Consider the following 23890-nt stretch of genomic DNA (forward strand, 5'->3'; position numbering starts at 1 on the left):
AAAAAAAAAAAAAATACAAAACATGAAATACGGAATACGAAATATTATTGGGAAGCAAAAAATATTATAAATGCGGACGGTGTGATATTTATAAATAAAAAATACATATGAAAACGTATTTTTTGTAAAGCATTAAAAAATGGTAGAAAAAATATGCAGTTATAATAAATTAAAAAAAAAATAGGGTTTAAGAAAAAGTTGATTAATTTAGAAAAAAAAAATTCAAAAAAAGTTCTGCAGAAAGAAGTACAAAACGGTTTGACAAAAACAAAGAAAAACGTTTTCGAAAAAAATAAGCATTTTCTATAAAGTAAATAAAAAGGGAGTAAACTTCAAATGACATAAAAACTAAACAAATACACTGGGAACATAAGTTTTGATTTTATTTTTGTTAAAGTGGTGTAAATCAAAAAGCTGAAGCAAAAATTGCACCGCGCTTCCGCGTACGCGCGCAATTCGCTCTATTTGCGGAGGACGGCAAAAAATGCCGAGAAAAAAAAAAAAGCCGCGATGTGTGTGCGCAATGGATTGATAAGAAGAAATAGGCGTCACTCCGAATGCGTATGCATTATGCATAACTGTAGGTATAACGAACAAAAACAAAATTTGTAAAAAAAACTACGTCCATTTGTGCATGTGCAATTGTTTCGCATAAATTTGTAGTTTTTTTTTTTTTTTTTTGTTCGACCGTTTTTCTATCGTTAAAACACGTTCGCCTTGGGGCATCATTTAGGACCCATTATTTTGCCCTGATAATTTTATCTGCTCATGTGGATATAACTGTGCCATGTGCATGGTTTCCCTTGGTCCTCTGCCCAAGTGCGTTCTTGTTCGTTCTGTCGGTCGCGCACTTAATTTTTGTTAATATTTGTCAACCACTGGCACAGTGGTTTTGCTGTATAAAATTTTCCTGCATTTGTCACATTACACGTTCATAGGTACGCAGCTCGAGGCCCTCTGCCCCCCTTTTGTGCTCAATCTGTTCCTGCACATTGGCAGCTTATAATCCCAACGGTCAAAGTATTTTTTTGTTGCTTTTCTCCCTTTTGAACTTGGTCACGGTAGCAAGTGCCTAGTCAAGCTTGTTGTACTTCTTGTCCACAAATCCCTTATACAGCACACGCACACTGCCCTTTTGAATTTCATAATTGACTTTTGCATCCTCTTCATACTTAACTATATTAAAAACAACGATAGCTGAGTTGTGCATTTTGTGCGTTTTAGCTCTGTGAGGCTCCTTGAGGAAGTAATTGAAAAAAAGGAGGAACCACAGGCTGTGGCCAAATATGATAAATATATTGGTGTCCTTATTAAAAATGTACGAGAGGGTATCAAAAAATTTGTTACTTACATAATTTCTTTTAATGCGTATATTTCTTTTACACATTCTTTCTACATCTTTGTGTACAAAATTTTCAATATCTGTGCTGATATATTTATTGTCATAAAAATCGAAGAGCGAAACGCAGTCGGGATTTCTACTAATTTCTTGTAGTGAATTAAGTACTTGTATTTGTTCGTTATTTCTATTTATTCTGTTGTATAGGCCTATAAAGCAGGTGGATATTGCCCTTCTTAAACCTGAGCACAAGATGGCGCTTGGATAATTTACAGTGTTGTTAAGGATGTCAATATGATCCTTGACACTTCGGCTTAGCATTTCCTTAGGGTTGTAATTTTCGTAGTAATTGTTCCTGCTCACTTGGGGGTCATTTCGAGGGTCCTCCTGGTTATTAGGATGATTATCACCCATGTGCGTATCACTTGGGTGCATCGTCAATTCGTCATTAGTATATGCATTTCCATCTTGGTATGTGTCTTTGTTTGTACTTGTGTTTGCATCTACATCTGCATCCTTACCATGTCTTCTCTTCCTTATACTTTGTCCCGTATTATTTCCTGTCTCTCCATCTACTGCATGTACATAATCAACGACAGGGCCCTTTCTTCCACTGTTCTTATCTGCATATTTTACACTGACATAGTTCCTGTTCGGAGAGGAATTCTGCATAAAATCCTCGTCCTCCTCATCATCACCACCTGCGTTGTGCTCTATTTGCTTATTCATAATTGACATTTCGAGGTCTTCATTTTCGTCAGCGCAAGTCTCCTCGTGATCCCTATACAGTGGGTTCATAGGAACTACGCACCGTTTATCATCATTTTTCGTTTCACTTTTTTCTTGTTGCAAAAAGTTTGATAATTCGATGGACTGAATAATTCCTTTGTTACTGAGGGGGGCATCCACAAGCGCCGACTTTTGGCTAAAGAAGAAGAATATTTCGTACAAGAGGGCTAGGACCAAATTAAAAAACGTCGCTGCTTTGAATCCTTTATTAAACACGCTATTCCAAACAGATTCACTATGCCTTATGAAGTAAATTGTCTTCACTTGAACATTTTTTCTTTTGCTGTAGTCTACTTCATTGTGTGCATCTACGTAATCGCTGTCCACACCAACAATTGGGTCCTCTTGGCTGCCAGTGGGTATATACCTGTTTCGGTTAAAAAAGATATAATTTGCCACGCAGTAAAGGAACAGCTTCACTTTTATTAAGAAATTAACTATCGACGTTATAACTATGTCATTGAGAATTTGAACGTGTAAAAAAAACTCCACAAGATTTTCGTTATTATTTGCAACTTTCTTGCGCCTCAATTTTCTTGAGTTAAATGTATGAATGTATTCATACACAATGTTCGTGACAAAAAGTATCAGCAGGAAAAAAACGCAGATTAATATAAGACTGATCATTTCGACTTTTGCGTTTTTTTTTGATATGTGCGTTTTGTTCTATGAAACATGGGGGTGGGGCGCCAAATGGGTACACACTTAACATATGCATACCTAACATATAGGCAAATATTTGTCCCTGCCCCCTGGGCGTCCACAAATGGGTGGCATCAGGTGGGAATCATAGCAGGACCTACTATCTGTGATCTGCGGGCATGTCGTGCCTACACGCAAAGGTAAAAATATGCAAAAATAAGCATCGAACGCGGTATATATAACATTCTTGTACTCTTGGCACGATCACTTTTTTACAGCTTAATTGCATCGCAAAGAGGCTACATGTTACATATGCCCTGCTTTACTCAGGATGTTTTTTCTTTTTTCTTTTTTTTTTTTTAATTTTTTTCACGGTTTGGCATTATAGGTATGAAAGAGTTTTTATTATACTGTTTTGTATCATGCTGATATTTTAATTTTTTTTTTTAAAACAAACGTATCGAAGGGATAAAACTGTACATGTAAAATATATGCAAGTACAGGTAGCATTTCAAATTGACAACGTAAAACAAACACTTAAAAAATCGTTAACAGAATAATTATATGGTAACATTTTACCGTGACGCGCATAAAAAAAAATTGGGAAGAAAATTCAACAAGGATTGGACTAGAAAATAAAAAAAAAAAAAAAAAAAGAGAGAAAAAGAGAATACGAGAGAGCGGAAACGCTGTGAAAAGTTATTGAGGTAGGAGCAGCACAAATGGTAGGAATTTTCACAGTGCACCAAGTACAAGTTGGGCCATTTTTAAAAATAAATATTCTTGCCCATGTACTTAAGCCCTAGTGAAAGAAAAAAAATGGAATACGCCTTCACCGGCAATGCGAAAAAAATATTTACATGAAAAATAATGCCTTACATATGGAAGGATAAAAAGTATGAGAACCGTATTTACAGGCGGCTTTAAATATTTTGTTATACGCGTAGGAAAGGAAAAAAAAAAAAAAAAAAAAAAAAAATTTACCGTTAAAATGTGCGCCTTTGTGCAGACGGGAAAGAAATATTTTTTATTTTTATTGTATTCTTTTTATGTCTCTCGCCAAGTCAGTCTAAAAACGAGCGTAAGCACAAATTGTCATTGCCAATGACGTTGTTGTCGCGATTTAGCTTCCATTCCTAGAAGCAGTCTGAAGGAGAAGTAAAATACGTAAAACGAAGGTCACCTGTTCGTAGCAGACAGGCGTTCGCTACATGAATATAATTCCTTTGATATGTCCCCCCACGGAGAGGACGCTGTCGTTCTGCCAATTACACACCAAGCAACGCCGGAGTTTATTTCGTGGAAGGAATTTGCAAAACAAAAGGGGGGAATACACTTTGTTGAATTTTAATTTAAGACAAAAAAAAAAAAAAAACTGTTCAATTTGTCTTCCTTCGAAAAAAACGACATAAAATTGCTATGACCAACTATTGACAATACCGCTACCTCGTTCAGTACTGCCATTATTTGAAATATTCCAAAAAAAAAAAAAAAAAAAATATATATATATATCATTCAGTGCATATGACAACGTACCTTTTGTGAAATCACTGCGAGAACGTATTTCGGACGTGCACGAAATACACAGGACGCGTTCATCGCGTAAAACAGAACAGAAAAAGAAAAAATGGAATAAAAAATAATAGTTCAATTTTGAATAGGACACAAATAGGGCGCACCGAAAAATTGAAAACACAAAACAAAATGTGATAATGACAAATTTGCACATTTTCATTATCACGTTGAACTTAAAGGTGACAGTGGTTCTTCCTTTTTGCGCAGTCGCCGATAATTCGGGGGATTCTTTACAATTTTAAGGCTATTTAAAGGTTATTTTTCGCCTTTATTTTTGTCTTTCTTTTTGCCTTTTTTTCCCCTTTCATCGTTGCACATTGCGCCTCATGCAACACGGTATCCCTTATATTGCCGTGGCCCTGGCGTGATCGTGGTCTTTGGCGTTTTTTAACCGTTCGCGCTTTATACATTCTCGCGGCGCGATTTTGTTTTATTTTTTCATTTTATTACATTTTTTACGACACTACCTTTTTTTTTTTTTTTTTACCTTTTTCCTTACCTGTTGGCCCATTCAAAGGTCGCCGTCCGGTTAAATCTTCCCCGCTGCGATGCATGTCCACCTCCTGATGTTTGCAGCGCACATGGATGGTGACAACATGTGCTTATTTCCGCACTGAGCAGCGTTACGCGTTAGTTTTATCCGTCCCCCTTTGCTGTCTCTCTTCCCTTGTCTGATTCCTACTGTTCTTCATTTGGGGCAAATAAACAATCGTCTTTGTGTGTACGTTTGGGAGAGCACCACTAAGAAAAGGGAAAAAATAGATATGTACAAAATTGTATGCACATGGATTGTGACAGGTAAGTGCACACTTTTACGTTTTGGCGAGTCAACCATTACACAGGGGCTCACTTGTGGACTCTAAAAAAAAAAGAAAGACAAACGGTATTTTTTTTTTTTTTTTTTTTCTTTTTTTCCGCGACTTATTCTTACCGTCCTACACAACAATTGGAGGATTAAGAATTCATTTGGTTATTCCCATTGAGCACTCCTGATACGTTGGTGTTGGGGCCGTTTGCCGCCTCCTTTGATTCGCTCATTTGGTGATAATAATCCACCGTGTAGTCACAAATTTGGTCAATGGTAAAAGAATTCGTGAGCTGCGCATTTTTCCTGTGTCCGCAATTGTCATATGTTGTTTCGCTAGCACTAGGATATATACTTTGTTCTTTCCATCGGTTCCAATTGTTTTCTACTTCGTTTTGATCATTACTTGTATTATCCATGCTATTCATGTCCTCCACATTTTCCGAACCCTTCATTTCGTCTTTTAAAAAAAAAAAATGTCTAAACATATCTACGTTGTCTCCTCCTGGGTCCACGTTCCGCTGGTCACCATCATGAAGGAAAGTGGACTTCTCACTGAGGCAAAAATTGTCGGCTACTTTGTCTTCACCGATGTTGCCACAATAATGAGGTACATTATTTTGCCCCTTATGTTCGCTTTGTCCATTTTTGCCTTCTGTGGGAACCAGTTTATGAAACATTGACACAAAGTCTTTGGATTCATTTGCACTGTTCCTATCTCCGTTTGGGTAAATTTCCCTGCTTCTGTCGTTTTGGCTAGCTGGCCGTTTCCAGTGGTCCTTTGCATTGTAACTAACATACGCATCGCCAGTGCTTCCACCAACTACCGTTGCTTGCCTTTCCTCTACAAACATGAACCTGCCCGTTTTACAAGTTGATTGTGGACCATTCTGTAACGTGTCCCCCTTTTCTGTGTGAGACACGAATTCGACCTCTTCATGCAACCCATTGGCTACTTCCATAGGGACCATCCTTTTCTCCATTTCGTTTGCTTGTTCGCTGGCATCTGTTTTCAAGTCGCCATGGTTTATGCCATCCTCTTCATTTTTCCGTTTTTGATTCTTTTTAAATAAATCCATCTGCATTAATTTTTTTTTCAAATACATTAGCTTCTGGTCGCTGAAGGGGTTGTACACCTCCCCTGCATCCGCTCTCTTGTCAGGAGGTTCCTCCGGTTTGGTCGGGTCTACCACGTTTGTCACGTCTGTCACTTCGATTACGTCCGGCACTTCAACTACACGTGCCGCTTGGATGACTTCATCCACATCAATCACTTCCACCGCTTCGACCGTACCCACTTGACCACTTTCATGGCCGAACTTCGCCCACGGTCCCTCGTCGTGCATAAGACTATCTCCATTTGTATAGTTTACAGTTTGACCTCCGAATGCATATTCATCGAAGCGTAGACCTGTGTGGTCATCCGTTTCAAAGGCAGATCGTCTGCGCACACCGTCTGCGTTGATCTCCGATTGAGCCTTCACCTTGTCCATGCCATCACCGAACTTATTAGTTTCCCACTCCATATTACGATTAAAGAGGTTAATTAATTTGTTCTTCCTTTTAAGGTGATCATAATTTGGTTCATTATCATTTCTCGTTTTCCTCCTTTTTGAATTTCTGCTTCTACAGCTATCACTTGAGTTGTACCCTTTGCTTCCACCTCGGGTGATTTTCCCGCGATGGGTTCCATACTTTGCAGCGCTAGCGTCAGAAACAAAGGACTCTCCTTCAATTACATATTCTCCCACGTTAAAAGCACCTCCATTGTGGTGTTTACTAACGCGGCTATAATAGTTCTGGTCCTCATATGCATCACTACCCTCATCTGCATTGCTGAAGTTAATTTGTGGGTACAGGTCTTGATCGGTATTCTTACAAAAGGGGTTACCCCTGTAGAGGTAATCTTGCTCCGTAAGGATCCTTCTCTTGTTGTGCATTTTTTTTTCATATGATGCAAAAGACAGATCTTCTTCTTCTTCCACAGTGAGTGATCCTTTTGAGTTTCTCTCATGATTCCAATGTTCATTTGGAATTATCCGTTTTAAGTCCATCCCTGGGAGTCCTCCTCTTTCGCTATGCAGCTGACCATCGAGGTGCCGACCAATCTGATTATTGGTGTTATTAATTTGACTATTCATTTGGTTAAACATTTTGTTGCTTTTCTGCTGATACATATGACTATTCAACTGGTCATGTAAATTCCTTACTTGGACCTTTATGTTGCTTATTTGTCTTTGTATGTGGCTGTACAGGGCGGAATCTATATTGTCTTCCAGGGTTCTATGGGTGGACAAATTTTTCCCTATCTGATCGTTTATATTTTTCACGTAGGAATCTACCTGTTTGTACATTTTGTTAATTTTTTTTATAAATAAAATGTCGATTTGACTGTTGACAATATTTATGTCATCGTTTATATTATTGACGTAGTTATCGCTCAGTTTGTTTTTCAAAATATTAATTTTTTTATTCAACACGTTTATTATTCCGTTTTTCTTAGTGTTGATTATGTTCATTTTATCCTTTACATTGTTAATTTGCATGTTGAGTTGGTGCATTTGTTTTTGCACACTGTGGAGTTCTTCGCGTGGATGGGCATTTGCCACATGTTTTCTCGGTGGGTCCTTGTACGAGCTGTATTCCCCTTGGCTTTCCTCGCTCCAGCTGTTCTCATAGAGGCCTTTTTCATACCAGCCTCTTTGGAGGGATTGTCTTTGCGGCGATCCTCCTTCGTATACCCCTCTTTTGTACACCGCCTGTGTCCCGTTTTTACACTTTTTTACAAAATTTTCTCTTTGGAAGTTTGCCCTGTTTTTTATATCCCTCGTTTGGTTGTCCAAACGCGACATGAAGTTTCCCCTTTCGGGTTGGCTTTCCCATTTGGGGGGATCCACTTCGGACTCAGAATAAATTTCATCATCCGATTCGCTGCTGATGTCACTACATTTTTCCGTATAGATGAAAAACTCACCATTCGGTTTGATGGATGCTTCCTCTTTGGGTTCTGCCTCATTTGGAGTTCCCCTTTTATCATCGTCAATGTGGGTGTGATCCTCCGATTGGATCGCAAGCTCACGTTCGTCTTTTTTGTACAAAGGTTCCTCATCCTCTCTATTTTCATCCTCATGGTGGTACCCGCCTTGATCAGGTGGAATCCCCACGTCGTCTCTTACATAACCGAAATCTTCTCCTACATTGTTGGACGTGACAAAAGAAGTTGCTTCTACATGCACATCTGCACCAGGAAAAATATCTTCTGTTGTACGTCCATCTGTATGAGGAAATGATGACCCCTCCACAGGATGGCTATCCACTGTGGGATCATATGTTCCCTTTTTGTACTCCTCTTCATTTAGCCCCTTGCTGTTCAAAATGTTTATTTCATTTTTAAGTTTATCAAAAATGAAGACATCTGTGGGATCATTTTCGCTAGCACTTGGAAACTCATTCTCATTGGTATTCTGTTTTATCTTTTCCTGATTTTTTAATGCATTCGTTATTTTGTCCTTTAAATACTGATAACGTTTATTTTTGTTTATTTCGTTTTTTTTCTCTGTCGTCGCTGTGTTTATTGACACCTTTTCTACACCCTTGCCTGTGTAGATGTACATGTCCGTGACTTCGCTTTGCTTACTCTCATTTTCGTTCGCCGCTTCGTCAAACAGTTGTCCCTTCCCTAACTGTGTCAGGTATTCCACTCGGCTGCAGGGAGGAAGGAGGTCGGTCCAACGGGAGCAATGGGCAAATGGGGCGTACAAACAGTTCCATTGCTTATTCGGAGTGGTGCGGGGAGAGGCAATCGTCCAAACGATACTTTTTTTTTTCGTTTTTCTTTTTTGCGTTAAATTTTCAAAGACAGGCATGCACTGCAGCGGCTAACTACTTCTCACATGTATAAGCATGCACAACGAAGCGCACCTTTTTTTCTTATTCCCAGGGGCGTTGGGCTTGTTCTGTAAATTTTTTCAACATGGAGAAATGGGTTATAGTATGAGTATGAAGGTGGTAAAGCAGGGAATCAGAAGAAACATAAAAATGGAAAATCAGTTCGAACAACAAGGGGAACTACGCATACGTTGTATATGCTCCAAGTATTGTTCTTGTAAACTACTGCGTTATCATTTTTCATTATTGGTGCTTTTTGAAGGATGGATGGGTGAAAGTTGTGTGTGTATATTTTTTTTAAAATGACTTAATGGAAAAATACTTTTCGGGTCGAGGGAATATGTGTGCGTGTCTCCATTTCAAGTGTCTATATCTGCAAGGGGGAGAAGTATGTTGCTGCTCTCGTGTTGGGTGTTGATGCGAATGGAAGGGGTGGTATCCCCAATGGGCATCCGTGTAAAGGAACACACACACGTACGTACGGACGTACGCACGTACATAGGTACATAAATATATTTTTATTACACACAGGGCTAGATGAACGATTCAAGGAGCCCCCCTTTTAAAAGCGTGTACGCACGTGCGTTTATACGTATTGGCATTGCGTGCCCTCTTTTGTCACATTGACGTGTGACGCACTTATGCGGTTGTTGTGAATCTGCAAAATGGGAAGGATAACGGAGAGCATTTTATGTCTATTATATGGTGAACAATTCATCTTAGCAACAGACGAATATTTCTTTGCAAAGGACGCTGTGTTGTTTTAACAGAAATGAGAAGCAGCTCCCCTTTTGTTTTTCAAAAGGTGCGCAGGGATGTATCCAGGGAGATACATTCAAGGCAGAAAAGCTCATTAAGTATGTTTACAAAATAAGGAATGGAACACAGGGGTAAGAAGAAGTGAATGAATACGGTCGTCCACACATTCGTACGCTTTTGCGCTTACGCAAAACGGACATGGAGTAATTTGAAAATCTGATTGCGGTAGCTGAACCTTTGGGGAATAAATATTCACGCCAGGATACCTGTTGGCTCATTCTTAAAAAAACAGACAAAGACATCTCGCGTTGGAGATTTATTTGTAGTAAATATCACTCATCACCGTTTCAAAAAAAATTATACCCTTTTCTGCTTTCCACCCTCATGGAGGAGATGGGTCAAACATGTGCACACACGCACCCAGGGGATGTCCTTCTTGCGGGCCCTGCTTCGTTCCCCGATTGTACCCTCACATAGGCATATGTAAATATGTATATATATATAATTATATATGTATAAATAGGTATGTATGTACGTATGTACACTGGGAAGCACCCCCAAGTGCCTGTATGTACGTAGTTAAACAAATCGAAGAGTGTTCAGTTTTGCTATGCCATTTTTTTTCATTCTTGTTTTTATCTTTGCGTAGTTAGTAGTCATCGCTTGGGGAATCCATGCGTCGCCTCCTACTTGATGGCACAGCCTGACACTCCTTGACTGACGCAACTTTTTTTTCTTTTTTTTTTTTTTTTTTTTGAACGAAGTGTACAAATTGAAGTATCACAAATTGAAGGGGACTTTTGAAGCATTTCGTGTCATACACGTAAAATGAAAATTTTCTTTTTTTTTTCCAACAGTGGCCGTAAGTTGTCAAATGGTATTTTTTTTTTTTTTAAATCGCTAAAATGTTGAACTGCAACATAGTGTGGGCAGCATCTTTTTTCACCGTTCGCCTGACGTGGGATAACGTAGTTGCATTCCCGCGCTTGGATGTATTTTTTTGGCCCGGCTCACATTATATATTCAGCCGTGTGCGAAAGATTTAACGACAGAAGGGTAAAATAGGAAAAAAACACATGAAGGGATAAATGAATATGTGAAAAACTCCATTTCAGCAATTTCAAAATTCCATTTCCTCTCTTGACTTGCGGTTTATTGGTTGCTTTGCGCATGGTTCAAGGCCTACAGGTACAAAACTGCTGGTTATGCTGTTTACCTTTACGTCTGCGCATGCGTCCCTTTGTGTGTAGAAAATGACAGCATCCACTTTTCATCCTAGTAACCATCCCGTGCTATATGAGAACATTGGGCGTTATCACATGACGAATTGCTCCACCTGGCACAGTTGCAGATTGGTTGTTAGTTATGCAGGCCATTTGAGGCATGTTTCACTGCTTACTCTCCCCATGGGTGCTTCCAAAGGGGCGTGAGTGCCTCCTCGCTCACGAACCCATGGCAAGTCATCAAAGCTGCAATTGTGGGATTGTGCGATCGTGCAATTGTGCCGTTGCGGACAAGGAATTTATAAATTACTTCTCAAAGAGGACACCCTTTTTTGAACCATCAGGGAGAACCACTTCCGGTTAAGCATGCCCCGATGCGAAGGAGAGGACTGCTTCTCCGGTCTGTTGGCCCAGAGAGGCTAACAAGTGGGACAATGGTGTGCCCAAGTTGGCTTTGCGTTCCGTGTGTTTACTAAGAAGTGCGAATTGCGTGCGGTGAAATGCTAAAAGAACAGTATGTAAACTGAAGTAAAAACAATAATGTGGAAAAAAAAGCAGTCGCATGCGTCTTTACCTTTTTTACGACCCAATCGATACGTGAATACACGAAAGTTAAAAAAAAAAAAAAAAAATGTCCTTTTTTCAATTGTTACAATGCACACGGTTTAACAGTGACCGTCAATGTGTGTTATCCATTTTTACGTTTTCTGTGATGACCTACTTTGATACCATTTTATGCTCCACGAATCCTTATTATATTGCAAAATACTGGAGGCGGGGTAGGGCGAGGGGTGGTATACCTGTCTACATGTATTTACCGTCACGTAAAAACAGGAAACAAGAGGAAAAAGAACACGCAAGTGTGGAAATATTCACCTTTTCAAATCGTTTCATTTTGGCCGAAACGTATGTGTAGAAGCAGAGGTGTCCAATTTCGTAACTTATGGCACAATGTTAGCCGGTTCGAACTGAAAAGAAATTCGATTCATCCGTCTTTGCCGCAGCATGTGCGTCTGGTTGATAATTTTTCTCTTTCCTGTGTTTTGTATTTTTTCGAAATTTTATACATATGTTCTTTTAGTTTATATGTGTTTATATCTGTTTATATATATATATATATATTTGTTCCCAATTGTTCCCATTTCACACACGGAGTTAGCAACGCCGATAAACAACACTGGTTCGTAATTCTCAATAATTCGTTCAACTTGTGTAAAGGCGTTTGGGTGAATGTCTGCCTCTTCAGGCTACCACCGTTGTACAATTCGGCGTTCGCCACATTTTGCAAAAATTCATCTGCGATTTTTAATGCACTCTTTTTGTTGCCGTTCTGTGCGTGGTTTGTGTACATGTTGCCATACGCGGCGTGTGTGTACGTATGCGCAGCGTTGGTGTGATTACCCCCATTATAATCATGTCCCCCCACCCTGCGGGCATGTAGAATATTGTGGCCTGCGTCCAGCGTGACATTTTTTAAAAGAAAAATTAAAAATCGCCGTTCCGCGTGTTTTTGTATATATGACCGCGACGTAGTACGTGGTCGGATTTACATTCATGGCGCAGAGCAGGTTGGCACCGCGGTCAACTTTTCCATCGGTGATTTTGTCCTTTAACCATTGCCATTTTCTAATAACTGTGTGCGAAATTTTCTAAATGCGCGATTGTTCCATTCAGTAAATGGAGCTTCCCTCGTCCGCGGGAATGTGAAGAATTTTTTTTAAATTTACACGTGGCGAATGTCCAGTGGGCAAAACATTTCCGCACATGTACACATACGCGTACACACGTTTGTATTTTTATTTGCCTTAATATATGTGTACGTTTTCTTCCTGTTTACCGCCATAGTACGAGGATTATGCCTTTTTTTCCCTTCCAACTGTTTTGTTTACCCATAAAGCATGCAAACGTGTGACTGTCTTTTGTTTCCATATATGAGTAAAAAAAAAAAAAAAAAAAAAAAAAAAAAAAAAACATATCAAAAGGTGAAATAAATTTTTTGCATATTGTTTCAACGTTTTAGAAGTTTTAGTATAATTTTGATCACCCCCTTTTTTTTTTACGCTTTGCATTTTTTCTTTTATTAGTACGAATTAATTGCAAGGACATGGAAAAAAAAAAAAATCGCACAGAAAGGAAAAAGGAACAGGAATTATATTTACACAACGTAAATTTTTGATTTTTAGCAGTTTTGGCATTCCTACTGCTGTAATATAACAGCATTTCTTCACTTTGCGTTTTTGCGCATTTATCGGCGTTTATTTGTGCGTACATTGCGCCCCCATTCATTTATTTTGCGCCATTTGCCGTTTCCATAGCTCCCACAGGGGCCATACTGCGCTCATTTGACCTTTTCACATGTCATACAGCAACTACGTATATGCTCGATTGCTTTGCGCCTATTTTATTTTCCACTTCCGCTTAATTTTTGCCTTTCTTTGCCCTTATTTTATGCCCCAACTACATGCCTTTTTTTTTTTACCCTTATTTTATGCCCCAATATTTTGCCCCAATATTTTGCCCCAATATTTTGCCCCAATATTTTGCCCCTTTACCTTAATAATTAAATAAATAAAAAAATTGGAAAATTGGCATGATTTTTTCTTCCCATTCTGTAACTCCAATTTGCTTTACGCTGTATAAGCATATCGCATAAAGTGGGAGAACAAAAAAGAAGAAAAAGAAAAAGTGTAAAAATAACCAGTTGGGGAAACAAGAACAAATATTTACACAAGATTAAGAGGATAAAATGGATTCAGGTATGAAGAAATAAATGCTACATTCGTATGCACACCCGTGTGCCTATACCTCTACGTATGTATGTGCTTATGTGTTTTTTTTTTTTTTTTTTTTTTTTTTACACGGAGAGAGTCTTTTTTAATATACCCCATAATAATTGAGCGGGGGCAATATTCAGTAGGGAGCTTTCAATAAGTTTCTTTTCTGCACAAAATTCCTCCCTGTGGCGTGATGATTATACTGCTACCGTCGCGCCGTTTTCATTTTTGCGGCGCACCTCACCATTTTGCCTAGCGGCACATTGCAACGCATGAAAACTCACCATCACCACCGCTTCCTTTTCCCCCCTTTTTTTGTCTAAATTGAAGAATACCAAGGACTATTGAACAGCAAAGAAAGAGAAGATGAGACCAACGGCGCACACATCGCCGATAAGGTGGAAAAGGGAGGAGAAACCATTGAAAATACTTTGATGAAATTAAATGTGAGATACCAAACGTTATTCTTTTCCTCGGGAGTAATGACCGTTTTTTGTGGTACCATATCATTACTGGAATCGTTAAGATATTTTTACTTCACCAATTTTGTGGTCTCCACCTTTTTAATGTAAGTAACCCTAACGAGTGACACTGGGTGTGTGGCTTTGAAACACTTCGAACCGTATCCTTTTTGCGAATGCACGAATTTGAGGGCGCCTGTGGGGAAAACGCCTCATGTCTACATCCGGCTTGCAATGTGTTTCCCCTTGTACCCCGCATTTGCATTTCCCCCCTTTTACAGAACCATGGGACTTATCATGATGATTTTAGACATCCCGGGAACGCCAAGATGGGCAGCAAAGCATAGGATTATGATAAGGAAGTACATAAAATTTTTAACGAGGTTAACGGGGAAGGCAGTTTGGTTCTTCTTTTTAGGTAAGACAGCGGCTTAGAAGCATTCTGCCTAAGGGGGAGATAGGGCCCCCCGACATATCTCAACCACCGTTAAGTATTTTCCATTTGCACACATCATATCCACATTTGCTAAACCCTCTATATGAACACTACAAACGGCTTTGCTCATTGGGCACGAATGCGCCTTCCCCCCCTCCCCCTGCAGGAGCCATGTCGTGCCTGAACCTATGGCCTCACTCGAAAAAGGTTACCCTCTTTAGATCTTTCTGGGTCGTCCTATTCACTAGCTTTATCCTGGGAGTTGCCGTAGTTGGATTTTTAATCGCATTAAGAAAATCATTAAGATTGGAAAAATTAAAAAAGACGATCAAGCTGGTATCTAAAGGAGCCTATATTGATTGTTACAGAAAATATAGTGTAGCAGATCCAGACCACGGAATGCAATTTGAAGAATTCAATAGGATGTGTTCAGATCACACAAATGGATATATATATTTTGACTTTTTGGATTTATTTATCGTTTTTAATGCCCTAGATGAGCACCAAAAATGTTCCATAAATGAGAGAGAATTTTTGGATTGGATAAATGGTCCTGTGACTTACTTGTGAGGAAACGTAAATGTAACGGACGGGTTCGTTCCCTGTGTGGTATCTTTATCTGGGTGGAACATATAATGTAGATCATGTCCCTTCCTCTACAACCCTCATTATGTGCGTGTGTTCTCCTCGGCATACATAATGCTCATAAGCACACACCGGTCGTGAACACAGAATTGCATAAAGTTAAGTAAAGCGCGCACGCACACACCGTCCTACGCGTATGAGAGGAAGCTGGATTAGATTCGTAAAAAAATATTTTTTTGTATGCTGTTAAGGTTTTTGTTTATCATTGTGAAATAATTTTTTATGAATTTCAATTTTTTTTTTTTTTTTTTTTTTTTTCATTACGCATTTTTATTCACCTGTTAACATATAAACGAAAAAGAAAAGTTGTCAAAAGTTATATGTTTTTCTTTTTAAGCTATCAGGTAAGTGTTTTCCTTCCCGCGTGTAACTGTCTGAATTATTTTATTTTGGGGCATTCCACGCTTTGCGACTTCGTAGTGGAGATGAAAATATGGGACCCCCCACGTTCCAGGAAAGTGCATGCAGGAAAAAAAGTGATGTCGATGCTCGCATACAGGGGAACAGAATCGCACTTGGCGTTTTTGAGGCGTCTTACCATGATTTGTGAAATTAACATCGGGTGTCCGCTTTGGCAGTAACGATCCCATTTACCATGGAATGTTAATTTTTTTTTTTTTTTTTTTACATGTTTGGAGTTTCGGCTAGGAGCGCCGGAATGGGCAATAAGTTTATATGGAGAAAAAAATAAAAATAATAAAGTAGCACACATGTGCGTTCATACATGCGTACACAGATTGGTATTCAAAAACATCAAACAGTTTGCCTCCTTCAAATGGGTTAATCTCCATTGGGTACATAACAAATTTCACCCACGTGCAGTACCAACGAGAGATAGGAGTGCTTCTCCTCGAAAACAGTTTATTCATCCTACATGTTAGATTTAGTGCAATGCCGAATTGGCTACCCCTGGGTGGGCTCTTTCCATGCGAATCAAAAAAAAAAAATAAAAAAAAAAAAACGGCTCTTGATTGGTTACACAGAAGATGGTTGACCAAGTGGTATGGGGTAAACTTCTACCCGCTTCTTAACCACCTGTTAACCACTTCCTAACTAGGCCCCCCCCGTGGACTCCTTCGTGGCGCCAAAGTCAATGCTGTGGGATGAATTCGCAATGATGTCCTTCTCTGGCAAGAATGGAATTTCATTATCCTCAATGACGAGAGCATTTTTCTTCAAGTCGATCTGGCACTGGTGTCTTCTCAACAAATCCAGCCCGAATATAAAATCAATGTCATACTCATCAATAATGGTTAACGAAACGGCGTAGAAATAGTTTCCAATTTTAATATCGACCATGTGGATTTTGCCCAAAATGGATTTTGTACCAACTCCTTTGGCAATACCTGTAAATCTCCTATCCATTAATCTCAGAATGTTACATTTTTCAGCACACTGCTTGGACATGATACTTGACTGGGCTCCCGAATCAACAAAAGCATGCACCACGTTTTTATTTATTTCAACAGGAATGTATAACATGTAAACAACTCCAAATGCTTCTGGGAAATGTTCCTGGGCTAATGCCAAATTTGAGTTTATTTGATTTTTGTAAATATTTTCATAAATGTATTTTTGTGCATCTTCTGAGAGTGGATCTTTCAATGCATTTTCGTACATACGTTGTTCTCTTTCTTTTTCTTTTTTTTCATTTTCCAATTTTTCTTTAACAATTTTTTTTATTTCTTCTACATTTTGGCTAGTTATAGCATCATACAATTGTTTGTCTTGTAATTGTAGGACACCCATTCTGGCTCTGTCATTTTTTAAGTTTAGTAAAATTTCGACTTCTTTCTTGATGTATTCGTTTTCTTGAAAGGTGCGGAAATGCTCCATCAGTGCGTTAAAAGCTGCATTATTTACTCCTCCCGCGTTGTTAAGATTGTTCGTGTTGATTCCGCTACCGCCGCTGGGCACAATTCCAGCCCCTGTGGAGGTGGAAGCCGCCCCTACTCCCGCTCCTGCCATTCCTGCCTGAGTGCTAGAATTCCCTTGGGGCATCAAATCCAGACTCAACTTCTTCCTCACAAAGAGCAGGTCTCCTTCATTTATATTGAGCTTCTTCACCGTGTCGAACTTGTTCACGGGGGCCCCATTGTATGTCAATTCGTTTTCGTTCATGTTTAGCGCGAAGTCATTTTCGATAATGTTGATGATGGTGAAAATTTCCGTGTCTTCGTGCACATCCAGGCTGGTTATGATGTTGCTGTCGTCGGAGATGGTGATGAAGACCATTCTGCGGGTCAGTTGTGGTGTAGGTACAAGCTCTGTTTTTGTAAGTAGAAACTGTGTTTGTACAAATTGGGACCTGCCTCCTGCGCACAAGCGGGCGACTCGATTGCCACTGGCACTAGAAGCCTTCGACGAAGAGACAAAGCGGCGGAGCGATGAGAAGCAGTTGCAGAACGGGCGTACCCAGGGAGGTAAACACACAACGCACGTTATGAGGATACCTTACTTGGGAAGAGAAATGGAAGCGGCGCACAGGGAACAGTGGACGCATTAAGTGGGCAGCATACCCTTCACATGTGTGCACTTTGGAACTACTCGCATGCACGCATATGTGAATTTTTTTCGCTTGAAGAAAAGTCGGATTTTATGAGTGCACAGCTGTGTAGCGGTGGGGGGGCAACGTATGCTCGATGTGAATTGCGGAAAAGGGGGGACGCGGGAAACAACAAAAACAAAGGTGAATGCGCAGGGAAACGAATATGAGAAAGGAAAACGAATCGAAAACAAATATATAGGGAAAATACAGGAGAAAACACAAAAGGGGGGAATGGCACAAAATAAAAAAAAAAAATGACGTGACGTAAAAATATGTGGCAAGAAATAAGAAACAATCAAATAGGGCCACGTTCAACGAAATTTTGTTTCGCAAACTCTCTTTTTTTTTTTTTTTTTTTTCCGTTCTTTTTTCATGCACGAATTTTGAACCATAACGTGTACGCACTATTTTCTAAAATTTTGAAATGCACAAAATAGAAGTGCAAATGTCTTAGTATAAATTTTGAAGGAATAACAACATGAGAAAATTCTTCCTCAATTTTATTTTCCCACTTTTTAATATCACACTTTTAACATGAGGGGAGGATTTTTTTTTTTTTTTAACAATATGCATTTGTACATGGAACAACGTTGGGTGTATGGACGCAGGGTGCCCCTTTGTGCAAGCGATATCTTCTGGGGAAAGAGAATACGTGTGGAGGCAGAACCTTCCTGCATGGGCAACACGCGTGCTTATGGAAGGTGCATACAACTGTGCCGCTCGCATGCCTTTTTTTGTGGGTGTATGTGTAGGGGAACATCTGGTGGGTAGCTTGCTCAGGTGAGCGAGCACAAAGGGGTCTATGACCCCTCACCATCATGCCGAAGGTGTGCCAACTTGGGGAAGAAATATACCACAAGGGAGCGCAGAATAGAGGGTCCTTTTGGTGCATATTTGTACACGTATGTTATGGAGCTTCCATTATGTTTCCCACGTTGGTTACTTAGTCACTTGACGACTTGGTAACTTAGTAACTGTCCTTTTTTTCTTTGTACATCCCAATTTTTCGCGTTAGTCACTGATTCTTTACATCTTGCATGGGTGGCAACTCCAATTGGCTATGTACCTCTGTTCGAATAAATGAACCGTTGCAAGTGGAACAGGTGTTCTACCCCCACACCCTGGTGTCAAAAAAAAAAAAAAAAGAAATTAAGAAAAACCCAACGCGAGACGGAAATGCATAACCAAAGGTGTGCATGGAAAAAATAATAACTGAATAATATTTGTCACAAAAAAAAAAAAAGGAATAGTAGAACGGAAGGAGCAGCCTTTTAGGGGGGGCGCCATCGCTCTCCTGATAAAAATGATAATGGGAAAGGGGGCCCACTGGGTAGGGTGTAGCCCAGTAGTCCCCTCGTTCGACTACGTTCCGGGATTGGACAAAATTGGGAGAGCCTCTTCTAACAAATACAGAAGAGCCTCCCCTGCAGTAGTACTTACTCCCTCTCGTTATTAGCCAAGCCACACAGCGCGCTGGATCTCCCCGCTCACGGCTCGGTTCCCGTGCGGAAGGCAAAGGACGTGTCGAGCGGGTTGTACTTGTAGATGTACCAGAAATCTTCCGTCTTTAACTCCGCAGGAGTAAGCTTGATGTACTCGTATATGGAATTCAGTTCGTCTTTATCCAAAGGGTTAATGTTGTGTCTGTTCAACAGCTGTTTATAAATTAGGTCAATGTTAAGGTTGTTAAAAATGTCTGGCATTTCCTGCCCCAACTGTTCTTGATATTGATACAGCTCTTGGGAGTCATTTATGGTTTGGCTGATGACCTTTTTCATTTTTTCCCTGTTTTCATAAAAGCTCGAAATTTCCTCATCGGTAGGGACTACCGAAATGTTATTACCCTTAAAGTAAAAATGAAAGTCGGAGGTATCATAGAGGTACTTTTCTTTGTTACTTAATTTCGTCATTACTCCTTTGTATATTTTGTACTTGTCCCACTCGAACAGTTTGCTTTCTTTTAGGGCAAAGTATTCTCCTTTTTTTTTTTCCCTTTCTACCCATATACGGGAACTGATAAAATTTGAATCATTTGGTTCGTCGTTTAATCCAAAAGTGGATTTTATGCGATCGTGTTCTTCTTTCATATCAATGTACTCATACCTTTTGTTCAAAAATGGGAGAGGGTAATTATTCCAATGGGTCCCTCCACTCAGTATAGGGATGTTTGCACTTTTATAAAAAGCCGTTTGGCTAGTTTTGTTTGGATCCTTAAGACTATTAAGAATTGTATTTCCATCCATAGTGCATCCTCTATACCGTAGGAAAATTTCGTGCAAATCCCACTCTGTGTGTTGATATAGGGGATAGTTCAGCGCCAGGACAGAATCCTTTAATTGGCCTATGGTTCTGGGGCCAATTATAGAGGAAGCAACAAATGGTCTACTATAAACGAAGCTTAAGCTTAGCTGGGCTAGGGACATGCCATGTGATCTTGCTAACTTCATGTATTCGGCTGTGGCGTCTTGAGCCCACACACATCTGTGTGATTTGTAGAGATAGGGGTACTTATTGCATCGGCCATTCCTTGGACCGTATGATAAATATCCGTAATCCTCGGCTTTGTTCCCTTTAGAGTCATCAAGATCGTGATCGAGCTGCTCATCCCCCAGGACGGTATCCGGGCCCATAGTGTGATACCTCTCAGGGTCTAAATACTTCCCTGTTAGTATTCCCCCAGCTAACAACCCATAAGGAACAAGCGGTACATTAAAATTTTCTCGCAATATCATTTCTACAAGACCAGATGACTCCACCTCATTTCTGTGTAACAAATTGTACAAATTCTGTGCACACACAATTTTCATAAATTTTTTTTTTTTTTTTTTGGCCAAACTACACCATTGGTATATTCCCCAAACAGATTCGTTCGAAACAGCAATATGTCTGACCTTCCCTTTGAGAATTAACTTCTCCAAAATTTCAAACTGCTCTTCTATCGACATTATATTTTTTCCATTTTCCATATCCTGTGAGGAATTCAAAATTTCAAATCCCCATACGTAGGTGTCCTCCCCCTTTGCTCCATTTGGTATGTACCGTTCAGGCATATCAATGGTTAAAATGTCCACATAATTGGTATTTAAATTTTTTAGAATTTTATCTAGCCTTTCTTCTATGTTGTAAAAGGTAGGCGTGTCATCTTTGAGATCTTCCATAATCCAACTTAGGTAATATTCTCCATTAGTAATTTTATCCACATTTCTTGAGGAACACATTCGTAAATTTATGATGATGTTTTCTCTTTTCTTATCTTTGAGGAATAAATTCATGTTTTTATTTTTCCCCTTTTTGTAGCTGATGGGGTCATGTGGAAATGGGTCATACTCACAGATATCAAAAAAGTTTATTCCATATTCGTAGAAGGCCATGTTCAGCAGCACATTAACATCGTCTTTGCTGATGAAGTTCTCATTTTCGTACATGTTGGTTCCTAGACAAAGTTCACTTACACACAGGTTGCTGTCGCCTAACTTTCTGTACTTCATTCCATATATCAAATCGGCGTGGGTGTATATTTTATGTGTGTAGAAACTGTTGGAGTTGCTAATTCGGAGCAGTTCGTAAAAAAGGTGTTTTTTCCTCAGATCGTATTTCTCCTGTTGAGTTGACGAATTTGGTACATCGCTCGGCTTCTTCTCTGTGTGTACATTTTTTAAAATGATTTCCATGAACTCTTGGCTTCCTGGGGGTGGCTTTTCTCCGAATCGCAACTTTTCAATGTTTTCTCTCTCTTCGTAAAGCTTTTCATTTTTTTCGTCTTCCTGGAGCATAAACTCTACCCTTTTGATGAAATCGATTTTGCGTTCCCTCTGCAGTTTTTCCTGCTCGGCAACGGGATCCTCCTGCTGTTTTGGGGACATATCGTCTTGTGAAGTGTCCTCTGTTCCTTCCCCTTTCTTGCCAATTGATTTGCCCTCCTTTTGACTTCCCCTCTTGCGTGCTCCATTCCCCCGCGCTGCGATTTCCCCCTTTTCGTCTTCCATGGCAAACTCTTCCTCAAAATATTCGGCCGCCTCATTGTCGTCAAACTGGTCTTCACTGGATTCCCCCAGGGTGGCGGTTCGGTGAAGAGGTTCTCCCAGCGGTGTATCTCCTTTTGTGCCCCCTTTAGCGGTCTTTCTGGCACCCCTTTTTGCAACCTCTTTGGTACTCTTTTTTGCGACTTCTTTGGTACCCTTTTTTGCGTTCTTTTTTTCGCCTTTTTTCCTTCCCCCCTTTGCTTTCCCTTTAGTCGCCCTTACTTTCTCCTCCCCCTCTGCTGCCCCTTCACAGGTGGATGTGTCCTCACCCGCTGCACCACCAGTTTCATTCACCATGGGGAAGTTTTGCTCCCTTTTTTTCCTTCCCCGACGTGTCTTTACTTTTGCCTTTACCACTTCATCCTTTTCTGTGCTTTCCGGTTGTTCATAGCTATTGCCTACATTTTTCCTCCTCCTCACGCACAACTTTATGCCCCGAACGCTTCCTCCAGCACAGTTGCCCCGGGGCGATGCATCACTATTAGGTTGAGGCCGCTTTCGTGCTCTCCCTAACTGCACACAAGTAATGACATGTCCTTTGAGAAAAAGGTAGGGAAGCCGTCTATTCTGAGGACACGAACACTCGTCTGAACATTTTATCTTCAGAAATTTATTTCTCCTTGGAACGATTTTAAAGTCACGTGTGCGTTTGTCTTTTGGATAATATCTGGTGCTGGGAATTCTTTTCCTTCGCACAGAGGAAAACGTCTCGATAAGGAACCATGCGCAGATAGCTAGGAACGAGACCCTTTTCGTTTTCATAACTGTCAGGTTGGTGAGTCGAGATGTTCGGGGGTGCAAAGCGGCTAGGGCACTCCCACAAGCACATACAAGCACACATAAGCACACACAAGTACACACAAGTACACACAAGGACACATATGTGTGTACGTACTTGTGCACACTGTTATACCTTCCGTGATTTCACGCTCAGGCATATGTTTGTCCTCCTATTTGTGGAATACCATTCGGCACATTCGTCCGTATATCTTCCCTGTGCCCTCTCCCTGTTCCTTCAATTTCATCTTGAAAAAATTGGTTATCTTGAAGGTATCATGGGAAGAATGGTACATGCGTTATTCCTGCTTTATCTCATCCCTTCTTTTTATGTTTAGCCACAAATGAGCGCAATGTTTCGCTGCTCTTGTGAAGACTTCTCCAAATTTAGTAAGCTCGAGTTAGTGTTGCCATTTTTTTTTTTGTTTTTTTCAATTAGATCTAGCGTGTGAAAAAAAAAAAAAAAATGTTACCATTTTGAGGAGTGCAAAATGGGGGAATAATTAGCCAGAATGGTTCCCAAGAGCATTCACAATAAATTTATTACAAAATAGGACCTGAAGCAAGCAGAGCGAATGAGGTGAAAAGTCCCCTTGTGTTAGGTAAAAGAAACGGAGGAAAAAAAAAAAAAATAAAAATAAGGAAAATAACTGCATGTTCAACCTTATGGCCAGCTTTTCTGCGAACATGCAGGGAGAGCAGTGAAAAAAAAAAAAGAACACAAAAAAAAAGAAACCTTTGGATATTTACCTACATATATATATACATAGATGCAAGCATGTACAAATGTTGCCCACGTTTGTCACAAAAAAATGTATTCACAGAAACAGAAAACACATCTTTTAGGAACTCCCCTGGCATTTATATATATATTTTTTTAACCAACTTGAAAGTACAAAGCATATTTGTAGCTAATTATTTTGCCTATTTCTACGAAAATTACCACATTCTTAATACCGTGGCCAACGCGAAAAAAGAAAAGAAAGTGTTCCTTATGGTGTGAATAATACTTTGCTCCACTTTCCCAATTTGTTTTATGCCACTCCTGTTTGTGAAGTTGGACCCACATAGGCCTCCTTCTTAGATTTAGGAGAAAGCATTAATTGGAGGGGCCTATCCACCGAAGCAGCAGAAAGGTGTATGTGCCATAGTCCCCTCGCCCAGTGAGCATTCGTAAAAAGGCACACAACCCAAAGCGGATATATCC

The 23890-nt window shown here is 39.8% G+C and overlaps 5 protein-coding genes across 5 annotated transcripts; 1 reads left to right on the forward strand and 4 right to left on the reverse strand.

Moving 5' to 3' along the window:
- Positions 1 to 1072: 1072 nt before the first annotated feature.
- On the reverse strand, positions 1073 to 2755 carry AK88_01771 (uncharacterized protein; the record flags this gene model as incomplete). The annotated part of the gene is made up of 1 exon (XM_012479406.1): positions 1073 to 2755. One exon carries the CDS (start codon positions 2753 to 2755, stop codon positions 1073 to 1075), a length of 1683 nt encoding a protein of 560 aa, XP_012334829.1.
- Positions 2756 to 5299: 2544 nt separating this feature from the next.
- AK88_01772 (uncharacterized protein) lies at positions 5300 to 9282 on the reverse strand (the record flags this gene model as incomplete). Its single annotated transcript, XM_012479407.1, has 3 exons — positions 5300 to 8855; positions 9072 to 9106; positions 9229 to 9282. The coding sequence occupies 3 exons, from the start codon at positions 9280 to 9282 to the stop codon at positions 5300 to 5302; spliced, it is 3645 nt and encodes a 1214-aa protein (XP_012334830.1).
- A 4484-nt stretch (positions 9283 to 13766) lies between these two features.
- Positions 13767 to 15261, forward strand: AK88_01773 (uncharacterized protein; the record flags this gene model as incomplete). The annotated part of the gene is made up of 4 exons (XM_012479408.1): positions 13767 to 13776; positions 14125 to 14362; positions 14537 to 14673; positions 14858 to 15261. The coding sequence occupies 4 exons, from the start codon at positions 13767 to 13769 to the stop codon at positions 15259 to 15261; spliced, it is 789 nt and encodes a 262-aa protein (XP_012334831.1).
- A 1128-nt stretch (positions 15262 to 16389) lies between these two features.
- On the reverse strand, positions 16390 to 17571 carry AK88_01774 (uncharacterized protein; the record flags this gene model as incomplete). The annotated part of the gene is made up of 1 exon (XM_012479409.1): positions 16390 to 17571. One exon carries the CDS (start codon positions 17569 to 17571, stop codon positions 16390 to 16392), a length of 1182 nt encoding a protein of 393 aa, XP_012334832.1.
- A 1800-nt stretch (positions 17572 to 19371) lies between these two features.
- On the reverse strand, positions 19372 to 22668 carry AK88_01775 (uncharacterized protein; the record flags this gene model as incomplete). Its single annotated transcript, XM_012479410.1, has 1 exon — positions 19372 to 22668. The coding sequence occupies one exon, from the start codon at positions 22666 to 22668 to the stop codon at positions 19372 to 19374; it is 3297 nt and encodes a 1098-aa protein (XP_012334833.1).
- Positions 22669 to 23890: the final 1222 nt, after the last annotated feature.

This window comes from Plasmodium fragile (genome assembly GCF_000956335.1).
Source record: "Plasmodium fragile strain nilgiri unplaced genomic scaffold supercont1.16, whole genome shotgun sequence".
NCBI lineage: Eukaryota > Apicomplexa > Aconoidasida > Haemosporida > Plasmodiidae > Plasmodium > Plasmodium fragile.